The 12,242-nt window shown below is 46.4% G+C and overlaps 1 protein-coding gene across 1 annotated transcript in view; it reads right to left on the minus strand.

The window, feature by feature from the left end:
* Positions 1 to 12,242, minus strand: part of PDLIM4 (PDZ and LIM domain 4) — a 44,548-nt gene that overhangs the window by 10,210 nt on the left and 22,096 nt on the right. Inside the window, exon 4 of the mRNA XM_063168643.1 lies at positions 1,420 to 1,598. Coding sequence (XP_063024713.1) covers positions 1,420 to 1,598 — 179 coding nt within the window. The remainder of the gene's footprint in view (positions 1 to 1,419; positions 1,599 to 12,242) is intronic.

Genomic DNA, 12,242 nt, shown 5'->3' on the forward strand with positions numbered 1-12,242 from the left:
TGCCCGGCATTTGGCCAGGGTCAAATCATGACACCAGCCCAGCCTCATCAAAGAAAATGTACTGCAATTCAAAGAAAATGCACTCCTGCCCCAATTCTACTCAAAGACCCAAGTAAATGTCCTTGCTTTAGGCTCATTTGAAGAAAATACCAGATTTTGTCCTCTATTTTTTGTGCAGTTCTCCTCTTTCCAACTTCAATAACTCTCCCAGCGCAGCACAGGGAATGAGCTGGCTTGCTGCATCACTGAAATGCAGATTCATGCAGACACAGAGTTCCCAAGCTGAAAAGAAACTCTTTTTGCGATACAGACATTACTTTCTTGCAGGATATTTTGCCAGTTTGGAAGAACATAAATCAGATCCTCATAAGCCATGTGAAAGCATCCCAGTCCACAACCTGGCTTGTCTCAAAGTCTGAGTTATTCACCCAAACCATTCTTGGCTACACAAAAGCCTTTTCTTTCCTAGGAGCATTATTTATTTCTCAGCCTCCCGGACAGCTGCACTGAGCAGATCTTACACTTATAAACATCCCAGTTACTGGAGTTCATCCTTTCAGCCAGTATCTCCAGCTTCCAGGGCAAGTATTGGCTCCTAGGTCTGTGGCAAGGTGATCCCCACTCCTAGGAGCACAGCACCCTCCATCCTGCCTTGGAGATACACTTTGAAAAAACAAAGTATAAACAAAATATTATTGTCTGTGACACTCACAGAGCCATGGAATTGTTTAGGTAAGAAAAGCCCTCTAAGATCATCAAGCCAAACCATTCCCCCAGCACTACCAAGGCCACCACTAAACCATGTCCCTAGGAGAAACACCCATATGTCTTTTAAGTCCCTCCAAGTATGGTGACTCCACCATTGCCCCAGGCAGCCTGTGCCAAGGCTTGACAACCTTGTTGGTGAAGAAATTTTTGCTAATATCCAATTTAAACCTGTCCTCCTCTTGTCTTCCTTGGCATTAATCCCAGCTGGGGGACTGTACCTAGGGGACACTAATCTGCCTACTCACATCAGCAAAAGAAGGATCTTAACAGAGATCTGGAGAGTGAGCACCTTCACCAAGATGCAAACCTGAGCATTGCTTCACAAGCTTCAATTCAACGTTGCAGTTGCTACCTATGTAAATGTGGCTATTTTGTTCAGAAATTGCCATCTCCAAGCCTTTTTATTTTTGCTTTGTTTTGTTTATTTGGCTAGTTTCTTTTCTCCTCCCACCTACACTTGACCAGCCCAGCATCCTGATGGACTTAGCAGAGTTAAGTCAATGGTTAGAGAGGATGATCTTGAAGGTGTTTCCAACTGAAGTGAGTCTAGGATTCCATGACCTCAGGAGCACAGCAGCCTCTGTGCACTCCCTGAACCTTAGTTAGCAGGAGCAGCAGCAGCTGCAGAGCCAAGCCCTGCCCTGCTCCTACCTGTGTGCAGGAGTGATGTGGAGTCCACTCAGCTGGCCTGGAAGGGCTGACTCAGAGCTGTTGTTCGTGTACAGCCGGGTTGGTTGGTGATGCTGCATGTTCAGCATCTGCTTGCTGTCCACAGGGCTGCCCCCAGCTCCATGGGGCATGGACCTCCTGCTCTGGGCAGGGCCACTGTCCTGGAAGAGAAAGAAAGAAGAAAACATGAGATTTATAGGGTGTGATACACATGGAGGGGCTGTGTTTGGACATGCAGTTTGCAGTAATAACATTTTGTGTGTGCTGTGGAAAACAGAGATGTGCAGCAGGAAAAGGAAAATTCAGCCTTGACCTGCAGTTAAATTGTGCTGAATCTACACAGCTCCCCTTGGTCCCCAACCAAATGAATTTGCTGTTTCTCCATGGTGAGCCACTGCCAAATATTCTGCATTTATTTCACCTGCATTTATTATATATGTAAAAGCATATGTGCTGTTTCTTTAAAAGAAAGGCTGTGAGTCTACTTCTTATTCCATGTTCCATCACTCTGAGCACACCTGCTGCGCTCCTGACTTCAGGGCCATCCCTTCCATTTCTATCAGCCAAACAGGATAAACCCAGGCTAGGCAGCTCCACAGGCAGGATGGGCAACCCCCGAGGCCAAGGGATCAGTCCTGGGATTTTCACTTGCAGCCACCCTTGTCCACACAGATCCACGTTCATTTAGGAAGGTTTTCTCCCCGAATAAGATTAGTCATTTACAGTGTGAGAAACACATCAGTCAAGGGTTTAGCTTGATATTCATATTTCCATTTGCTTTTTAAGTCCCAAGGTAAACTGTGGAAATATTTTTGTCATATGACCTCAAGTCAGGAACTCAGATGCCATTAAACGACTAATTTTCCACATTATTTTACCATTTTACCCATGTCAAACATTACCTATGTGTTATTCCACACACATGGAATTCCACATACATGGGTGTGCTATTAGTCAGTCCCATCCACACCCATAAACCAAGCAATACCTACTGCTAATGTCACCTGAGCCAGGCTTTGCCTGCAAAAACTCACTATGGGGAGAGGAGCTAACCCCAGCAACTGGGAAAAGCAGCAGGAAGCTGGACACAGCCCATGGACACACGTTGGCTGCTATTTCCAGCCATCTGAGTCACAAACATGCCTGGGCTGATGAAAGACATAGATGATGTGTAAGAGGCAGGAATCTATTTAACCTGGTTTAATTTGTTCTAGGGCAGCTCCCCAACACAGCTGCCTTCCACCAGCTTTTCAGTAGATTGAAGCTGATAAAAAGCCAAGCAGGGAAATAAAACACCATCCTGTGAGCAAATCATGAAGTGTATATCGTGAGGCTCTGATACAAAGCTTATTTTTGACTAAAATAATCCAATAAATACGAATTAGAAACAACTGTCTATCCCTAGTGCACAGGAGAACACACTGGCACTCACAAACCTTGTAAAAACCAACAGCTAAGAGAAGTAATAACCAGATCCTGCTAGAAAAGGAGCTTGAAAGTCCAATTCTTCAGTTCTTCCTAAGGCAAAATGTCCATTGATACAACCAAGCTTACTTAAGAACTGCAAGATGGTGTCTTCAAGGTTTTTTTCCTACCATCAGCTGAAAGCCTGCAGCCTTCAGCAAGCTCCCAGCAACTCCCCCTGCCTCAGAAGCTGCCTGGAGCCCTCTTGGCACAGTTCCCTCCACACCACACATGCACAAACACGTGGGGAAAACTGCTTCCAACATAATAACTTCAAATTGTCTATTAAAAAAAGGAATTTTGCTGCCAGGAATAATATAATTTTAACTGTTCCCCAATTTATAGTCTTGAAAAAACCCAACCATATATATACACACACAAGCAGGTTATGTGTTCCCAATTCCCAGATTTTGATTATTATTTCAAGGGAAATAAAGAAAACACTCAACTATGCTGCAGAGAGGAAAAGAAGGATCATAAACATTTTTTTGGGATAAAAGCAATGGCCCATATGGGTGGAAGCACTGACAGCAATGCTTTGAGAAAGCCATCACCTTTAATTATCTGGGCCAGATTCACACTCAGTCCAGGGTGGCTGCAGGAGAGGGCTGGGTCCTCTCCTCTGACCTCACATGCACACTGGTGCCATCCAGACCATGGAACTGGCAGCTGTTTCCAGAATGGAAACCTCCTCCAGACCATCATCTCCACGGACTTGCTTAAATCCAGAGTAGTTTGTAAAGCGTTGCCCCTTCGTCCCTGTTAAGCTCAGCAATTTGTACATCAGGACCAAATGTTGCTATAAAGCTAAAACTTATTGCTTGGGCACTCTCCAAAAGGAGGCCCTTGATGGAGGGGAGGAAACAGAGCCTTCCTGCACTGCCTGGCAGTGCCACCAGCTCCCTGTCCCTGTGGGAGGAGGATGCTCATGGTGGTGGCAGCTCACCTTTGCTCAGCCATGGTATAAAGCCACAGGTGACCCAGCAGCACCCAAAGGGATCAAGAGGCTCCTCCTGCACCACAAAATGCTGCTCCCAGGCCAGAGCTCAGTCTCCTCTTCCTCTCAAAGCCAGTGAGACCTCTGCAAGGTCTGAGTCCAAAACACTCAGACATTCACCCTCAGAAACCCAGAACCAGATGGATTTCTTTCCAGTTGTCAAATTCAAGATCAGTTCAGATTTCCCCCTTTCGAGGCCTAATTTGCTTTTCTTTGCTGGATTTTCTTCCTGCTTTTTATGGCCTTTTTTAAACTGTGCTTGCAAACTCTTCTTAAGAGCTGGCCTGTGAACTCTTACCAAGGAGAAATCTTTCAGCCTACAAACCAGAAACTCCCAATTTGTTTTCTCATGCTTGGCTGTTTTTGTAATGCATATTGCAAAATGTCCTATTTGTCCATGGAATTCTGCACTCTTTGGTGTGCAGCAGTGTGATGTGGGACCCACACCACCACAGACCAGACAAAATGAGACAAGACATTGTTGGGACCCCATTGCTGGATGGGTGATGGTTCCACCTAACCCCTGTCACTCTCTCTCTCTCTCTCCCCCCCCCCCCCCCCACTTCTTTTTCTCTCTTTCTTTTCTCTTTCTTTCTCTTTGCCTCTTTTACTATTAAATAAAAAATACATCCATTTTTTGGCACCAATATGGTGCCTCATTTGGTTTTAATCTAGTTTTTGGGTATATTTTGAACCTTCAAAGTTCTTTGTGGTTTATACACAGAGACTCAGCTTTCCTCGCTTTTCTGGGTTTAAACTGGATCCTAACAAATGTATACCACAGTCTGAAGGAAAGCCTTATCCATCACATCCTTCTCACTACACTCCTTTCACAGCTGTCACCTAAATACCAAATTAGTTTTTCAGATCTCTCTAATTAAGAGACCAAATTCTTAAAATCAGACGTTCTTTTTGAAAAAATGCTGCAGACAATGTTCACATGAAACATAACTCAAGCTGGAGCCTGGTGGAGCCCCAGCCTGCCCATATTCCCAGGACAGGCTGTACTGCACAAGGGCATGTAGTGACAGGACAAGGGGGAATGGCTTCACACTGACAGAGGGCAGGTTTAGAGGGGATTTTAGGGAGAAATTCTTCCCTGTGAGGGTGGTGAGGCCTGGCACAGGCTGCCCAGGGAAGCTGTGGCTGTCCCATCCCTGGAAGTGTCCAAGGCCAGATTGGATGGGGCTTGGAGCAACCTGGGATAGGGGAAGGTGTCCCTGGGCATGGAAGGGGTGTGGAACTAGATGAGCTTTAAGGCCCCTTTCAACCCAAACCATTCTGTGATTCTGCATAGCACAAGGCATAGCCCACATTTAACCCAGGGACAAATCTCTCACGCACAGAGCAGTAACATTTCTCCACCTTGGAGCAGCCATGTGGATGGATGGCCATCAGCAAGGCTCCTATTGATGTTTCCTCCCACAGCTCCAGGGAGAAGCTGCACCCTCGTGCAAATTAAAGAGCTCAGGAGAGACTCGAGCTGTAATGCCAGGGCTTTAACCTACCTGGCTCCCCAGCAGTCTCTTAAAAATCCTCAGCAATGGAAAAAAGTTACCTAAGACTGTCAAGATTAAAATGTGCTTGCATTTATTTTGCCCGCACAGTGCAGAGAGCACATTTCTAACATCAAGTGTGTGAGGGGCATTTACCCAGCAGACAGAGGAGAACTCTGTATGAATGTCTTGGTAGAAGAGCCTTGAAATTTCCTCCTTTGCCCAGCAGCAGCAAGCTCCTGCCGGGTGACCACCTCACTAGAGCTAGGCTGAACAACAGCCTAAACCCTAGAGAGGACTGTCCTAGATCCAGGTGCTCAGGGTCACCTTCCAAGCTCAGGAACAGGAGGGCATTGCTCAGTGCAGGTGTTGGACTGATGCCCAGATTAACTTCCCCACTGACAGAAAATAATATCCACTACAGATGGAAAAAAACCCTGGAACCATCACAGCAAGTGTCCACCTCCCTCCTGTCTGCCTCCTTTCTCCCAGGGAAGATGCTGCTGCTCCCATTTCAGTCTGTGTTTCCATTGAATCACTTTACTCACAATCTGGTGTTTGCCTTACAGGACAAACCTGGTGAGCTTAACACTGACAGACTATGCCCTGATATGTTTTCCAGCTTACTGTCACTCCCCTCTCTCTGAGTTGGGGAATTGTTGCATTTTCAGGTGTTACCATATCACACGTTATGATTTTCTTTCCATAATCATTATCAGCAGCTAATTGAAACTAAAAATTTCACTGGCAACAAGCTAAGCTTCAGGCTACAAAAATATTACATGCTTAAAACCAAAAGGTGCCTACTTCACCAGCATGGCTTATCTGAACACTTCCTTCTGTAAAAGCCAGGATAAGGTACACCAGAAAACACAGCAAAAGCAACAGGATGATATATTTTTTCATTTTGGATTGTCCCAACCTTTTGTTTTTCCTCATTAATAAAAAAGATAAATTCAGGTAGATTCAAAAACATGTCTCGCCTTTCCCAGCCCTCTGTGGCATGAGCTGCTTTAGGGGATGGAAGCAGCTGCTTCAGCCTGATCATCCTGAGGGACCACAGTGAGCATCCCTCCAGCATCCCTCTTTGTGCCACTGGGGATGGCTCTCTCCACTCAAGTGGCCTCCAAGAGCAGTTAATTCCTCTTAAGTGAGACAGAATGAAAAGTGAAAGGGAATAAGCTGTTTTTCCTGATGGACAAGAACAGAACCACTGAGCTACACCTGTGCTTCCAAACACCTGGCACTTCTGAGTACACAACAGCAGTTTCCTTAGCTGTGTTAATGCAGTCATCACTGAAACTGATGTTATCAAGTAAATAACACAGTATATGTCTGTGTTAGCACTTAATCCAACAGCATTTTGTTTTGTCCCAAACCAACCCACACTGTTATCATTTCAGGATAATTCCTATGTACCTTTGATGAGAACAAATTATTCAAGTTACCTGGACAGAAGAAAACACTATTTTGAAGTTTCCATTCCCATTTTTTCCCTCCTTTATCCTAATATTGGTTTTGCCTCTTTCATATACCAGGACTATCAAAACTCACTTAAAGATGCTAATTTACCTATGACACACACAGAGAATTTCACATAAAAGGTTACAGCTTCAAGATGTTACAATGGTACTCAGAAAACTCCTTTGCTTTCAAATGATGCAATATTATAAAACAGCCAAAAGAAAACACAAGTGCACATGCTATGTGTGTGTAACCTTTCCACCCAGTAAATTAGATTAGTGTTTTTTGTAGTGTAAAACCCCATTATCTGGGTGTGAAATGCTGCCTGAGCACCCAGAGCTGATGCACCCACAGTGGCTGTCAGCATTCAGCATGTTTCTGCTATTGAATCAGTCCTCAAACAACGAGCTGCAAGTTCCCATGGAAGGGAGCCGGGTTCGTGCCAGGGCATGAGCTCATCCTTTGTTTTCCCCAAAGCAGACATTTTCCCTCCTTCCTCAGGAGAGTGCTGGTTGGTGTCCCTGCTGGCTGGGACTGGGGGTCACAGCAGGAGCTTTCCCAGAAGCAGGCATGGCCCATCCTGCCCCAAGAGCAGGGGAGGAAGGATGGTCAGTCTGCCTGAGAAAGGAAATTCCATCTCTCCAGCCAGGAGGCTTTAACCCCCAGCTCACAGAACTCAGCATGGCTCATGCCAGGCTTTTGCAAAGAAGTACATAGAAGTTTCCTGCTTGGCAGCAACCCACAGAAAACTTAAAACGACACTCCATCTAATTAAAGTTAACTTAAATCCATTACTCAGTTAATTAAATAAGGAGACATTCACCCCTAGTAAAAAAAAATAAATTATATATAATCTAAAAAAAAAGTAAATATGAGCATATTTAATACATTTTAAAGGTGTTAAAATCAGTTCTAAGGTATAGGATAGCAGCCAACTACCCTCCCTGCTCTACCATGAGACACCACTGCTGTCCCTGGGTGCCCAGAGCTGGGGCACCAGAGGCTCAGACTGCCCTGAAGCCCACATGTGATTTCATTTATGTAGTTAGGAGCAAGCAGGATCAGCAGTGATACTATTTGTGAAGTCAGGGCAAGTATGAAAAGCTCCCAGGAATGATGCTGCAGAGCCCATGCTGGGTGGATGCCATGTGCAATGAGAGGTGGCAGGTCCTCAGCCCTGCAACCACACACACCTGAGCCCCTCTGACAAGAGCAAACAAAGGTGTGTTCACGTTTCCACTGGCCTAGCTCACACCCAGCACTGCCTGGATTAGGCAGCTCAAACAGTTACAACAGATGCAAAAGTTTATCCCAATTCCTCTTCATCCCATTCTGGCTGGCATTTTCACACAGCAAGCCACACAACTTGCACCTGATTTTAGTCAGAGCAAACTAACAACAAATTTCTGTGGACTGAGACCTGGGGGTCAAGAACAGAGTAACACATAGGAAAAATAATTGGTAAATGATGAGCAGAAACAGCCTTCTCATTGTTCCTGTGCAGCTCCCCTGGGGCTGTGGCTCTTCTTCACTGCCCAGAGCTCACCCTCCCTGTCAGGGGGTCAGGATGGGAAAGCTCAGGACAGAGCACAAGAGAGGAGCAAGAGTGCTGCTGCACCTCCCTCATCCATCCCCTGAGAATGACATGGGGCGGCTCTGCTAGCTCAGTAGCACCAGGAGGCTGCTCCCCTGGATAACTGTGGGAAGCGCCTCTGCTGTCTGCACTGCCAGAGGAAACCCAGCCTTTCATCCCATGGAGTTATTTCAGCCAAGCATCCAGGTTTGGGAGGACTTGCATCCTATTCCAGCTCTGGCTACGTGCTGCCAATTTAATTTCTGCTGCAATTATTCTCCCACCCACACACTTGATCTATTGTCAATTAGCACTGACAGAGTCCCCAAAGCCCAGAGCCCACATTTCCAGCCCCCCTGGGCCAAAGAGCTGCCAATTCTGGAGTTTGGGAATGAACAACAAAATAAACATCCTCTCTTTTTATTAGCACTGCATGGCAATATTTTGACTAGCAAGCCCATGCTACAGGAAGCCAATAACAATGGGATCTCCAGAAACTGATGGATGGGTGCCACCACTCCCCCTGTCTGCTGGGGAAGAGTGGCTGGGACCAGTGCCCACAGGGACACCAACACCAGGCCAAGTGAGACTGGGGATCCCAACATGTCAGCAGTGATGTCATGTCTGAGTGATGGAAATCTTGAAAATGGAAAGCTCTGAGCTGTGCCCAGCATCCCCGTAGGTCCCACCTCCACCCATCTCTGGGTCCAACAGACAGGCAAGCCCTTCTTTAGGTTGCAAGTCTGAGCATCACTGCATTTGTGGCCTCCTCTGTAGGTCCTTCCTGCTAAGGACAGACTCATCTAGCAAAACCAACTGATAACCAAAGTCTGCTTTTAAAAATATTTCCCCAAAGTGACTCACTCATCTTGTTCAGTGCTGTTCCTGCTAATTGTGAAAAAGCAGCTCTCCAGTTCCTGCTTCTACAGTTTGAGGGCAGCTATTTCCCACAGTCATGGCAATAACCAAAGTTTTAATAAGGAGGATTGATCACATTCTTGGACTCTGAGTAGGGGTTTACCAGAAAGCTCAACTGAGAAACCACAACAGATTTAGAAAAAGGGGAGAGGAAAACTCACCAGCTACTCCACACCTTCCAAGTTCTCTTGCACAGAAGGTAACTACAAATTTCACTGCCTTCAAGACAAAGATTACACCTAAAAACCTAAACTGTAATAACAGAAATACAGATTTTCCTACAAATCATTCAGACTGAGGCATTCTGCTTATGCTCACATGTTTCAGTCAAGAGTTACTGTAGTCATAAGTCAAGATTTTCAACAGATCTTTGTCCAGTATGATGAAAAAGCATACAGAGCAAAACCTGGAAGAAGAAAGGATATGCGCTCCCTATTACTGCAAAGGCCACTTGGGGTAAAAATCTCAAAACCTTTTTCAGGGACAAACCCCCAAACTCTTTTTGTGATTTGAGGGCAGAATTCCAGCAGAAATTTTTCCCTGTGTTTCAAAGCATATTGCTTTTTTCCAGATGCAAGGAAGTGCACCTAAAGGTTGCACATACTGAGCCAAGTTATTACTTTACAATGAGATTTTTCCTTCTCACAATCTCATACGTGCCTTTGCCAGAGGGGCTGAATGAACACAGCACAGGACAGCCCTGGGTCACCTGGCACTGCTCCACAGGGACCCCAGCCCTGCCTGTGAGCTCTGCTCCCAGGGGATTGGCACCTGCAGCAAAGATTGGCTCTCTTTGGGGGCCGATGGTGACCCTCAGCCTCACACAGGTCAGAGGACATCAGTGATAACACTGATAAGATATGCACAGCTGCTGGCATGTGCTCCAGGCTGCCAGCATGAACCACACTGGAGGCAGTTTGCGGGGGGAAGAGTCAACCAACACACCTTGGCTGCCAGCACAGCAACCTGGAGGTGTGCAGGGAACCACCTTCACCTCCTCTCTGGGAAACCCAAAAAGCCACTAAGGAAGACAACACATGGATATAGGCACAAAAAAAAAAAAAAGAGCAAGAGCAGGAATCTGCTGCCTGTAGTTGTGTACCCTTGTTCACACACCTCTCTCAGTACCCTACCACAAACACATCTGCCTTGCACACCTACTCCCCAGATTTATATATATTCAGTGTAGGTCTGGATTCAGAATAGTCCACCCCTATCCCCTTCATTATATTCTATAAAAGTGTCTAATTTTTAAAAAGATCCATATGTAACATATATTAATAGTCAGATTCAAATCCAATCTGCATTAAACCTCAGGAAGTTGTATCTGGCAGTGGAACTGCTGCACATTTGTTCCTCATTTAATATTATTCATAGGTAAAGCCTAGTAAGAAAAAATATCTGTCAGAAAAGATGGCTGTAATTGATAAATGAAGCAAACATGGCCAGAATGCAGGGCCCAAGCTCACACATCAGCCAGTGCTGTGAGTCAGGGAAGGAAAGACAAACAGCCCCGTGTGCTGCTGGTGTGTGGTACCAGGCAGCTCTGCCATTGCTGCTGGTGTGTCCTGGGCAGAAATGCAGAATATCTGCAAACTCCACGTCACTGGAATGGCCAACAGACCCAATGGCCTCACACTCTGGTCCATTTCTTATGGGGTTTGGGGGATCTCACCCTCATCCTGATCACTCAGTGGGCTCTCTGCTGCCAGGACTTTCTCCCCATTCCTCACTGAAGGAGACTTCACTCCTTACAGCATCATTCCCTCTCTTCCACCCTTCAGCTCTTGTAATCCTTCTGAAGTGAGCCAAGGGAGGGCTGAGGGGGCACCCTGGAGCCCTCATCAGGACACTCTAAAAGCCTCTCTGGAAAGTTGAGCTAAACCAGCAGACCTTGCACACAGGCATTTTATAAGGGCTGGAGAAAAAGCAAGGAAAAGCACATGACATAAACCACCTCTGTGGAGGAGACAGCCATCTGAGCAATATTTGAACACTCAGCATCAGCCAAAGGGAGCTCACATGCTTTGGGGGCAAGCACAAGGGATTCTGTCAGCCTGAACTAACAGACTCTGATGTTCTGAAGGCTGCAGGCAGCCCCAGGGCCTCTGCCCTGCCCTGGGAGGGGTGGCCAACCTACAGCAGTGAGAAGCCTCAGCAGGCTCCTGCTCTGCCATCCATGACCTCAGTGCCCTGGGAAGGCTGGCAGCATGTGCACCAGCCCAGCACACATTCAAGGGGAACCAGACAGCAGGAGCTGCCCTCTGCCCATCTATCCTCCTGGTCTCCTCCTTGTTCCCCAGATATCTCCACAACATGGACCAGCACATGCAAAAATTGACAATCTGGTACCTTATAAGAAGAGAGGGAGAAGAGAAACCCCATTCCTCTTTCCATCAAGAAGCCAAAGGAGAAGAATGAGAGTCACCTCTGACCTTGGTAACAAGCCATCAGAAATGGGCAGAAAAGATGGGAAGACCTGCTCAGCTCCATCCACCACTTGGCTGCTGCAGGAGACAGGGTAGTAAGGCAGGGCAGGATACAGGTAGAAGGCTCCAGGGAACAGAGCTGAGGACAGAGGAAAGAGAGAAGCTGCAAAACAGAGAGAAGGAGTGAGAGAAAAAACCCAAAACAACACAAAAGATGAGAACATTCCAAAAAAAAAAAAAAAAAAAAAGAAAAGAAAGCCACCATCATGGGACGTGAATCACTGTCACGGGACTGGGAGGGTGCAGCAGATGTTGGAAGCAGCCAAGGTAGAGGCACACCAGCTGAGGCAGATGCAGACAGACCCTGGACATGCTGTACCCTGGGAAGGGCAGGCACTGGACAGTCAGAGGACTCCCAAGAGCTCCATCCAAAACAACACTAACTCTGAGCTTGGTCACAGCCT

This window comes from Melospiza melodia, chromosome 14, assembly GCF_035770615.1.
Source record: "Melospiza melodia melodia isolate bMelMel2 chromosome 14, bMelMel2.pri, whole genome shotgun sequence".
NCBI classification, from domain to species: domain Eukaryota; kingdom Metazoa; phylum Chordata; class Aves; order Passeriformes; family Passerellidae; genus Melospiza; species Melospiza melodia.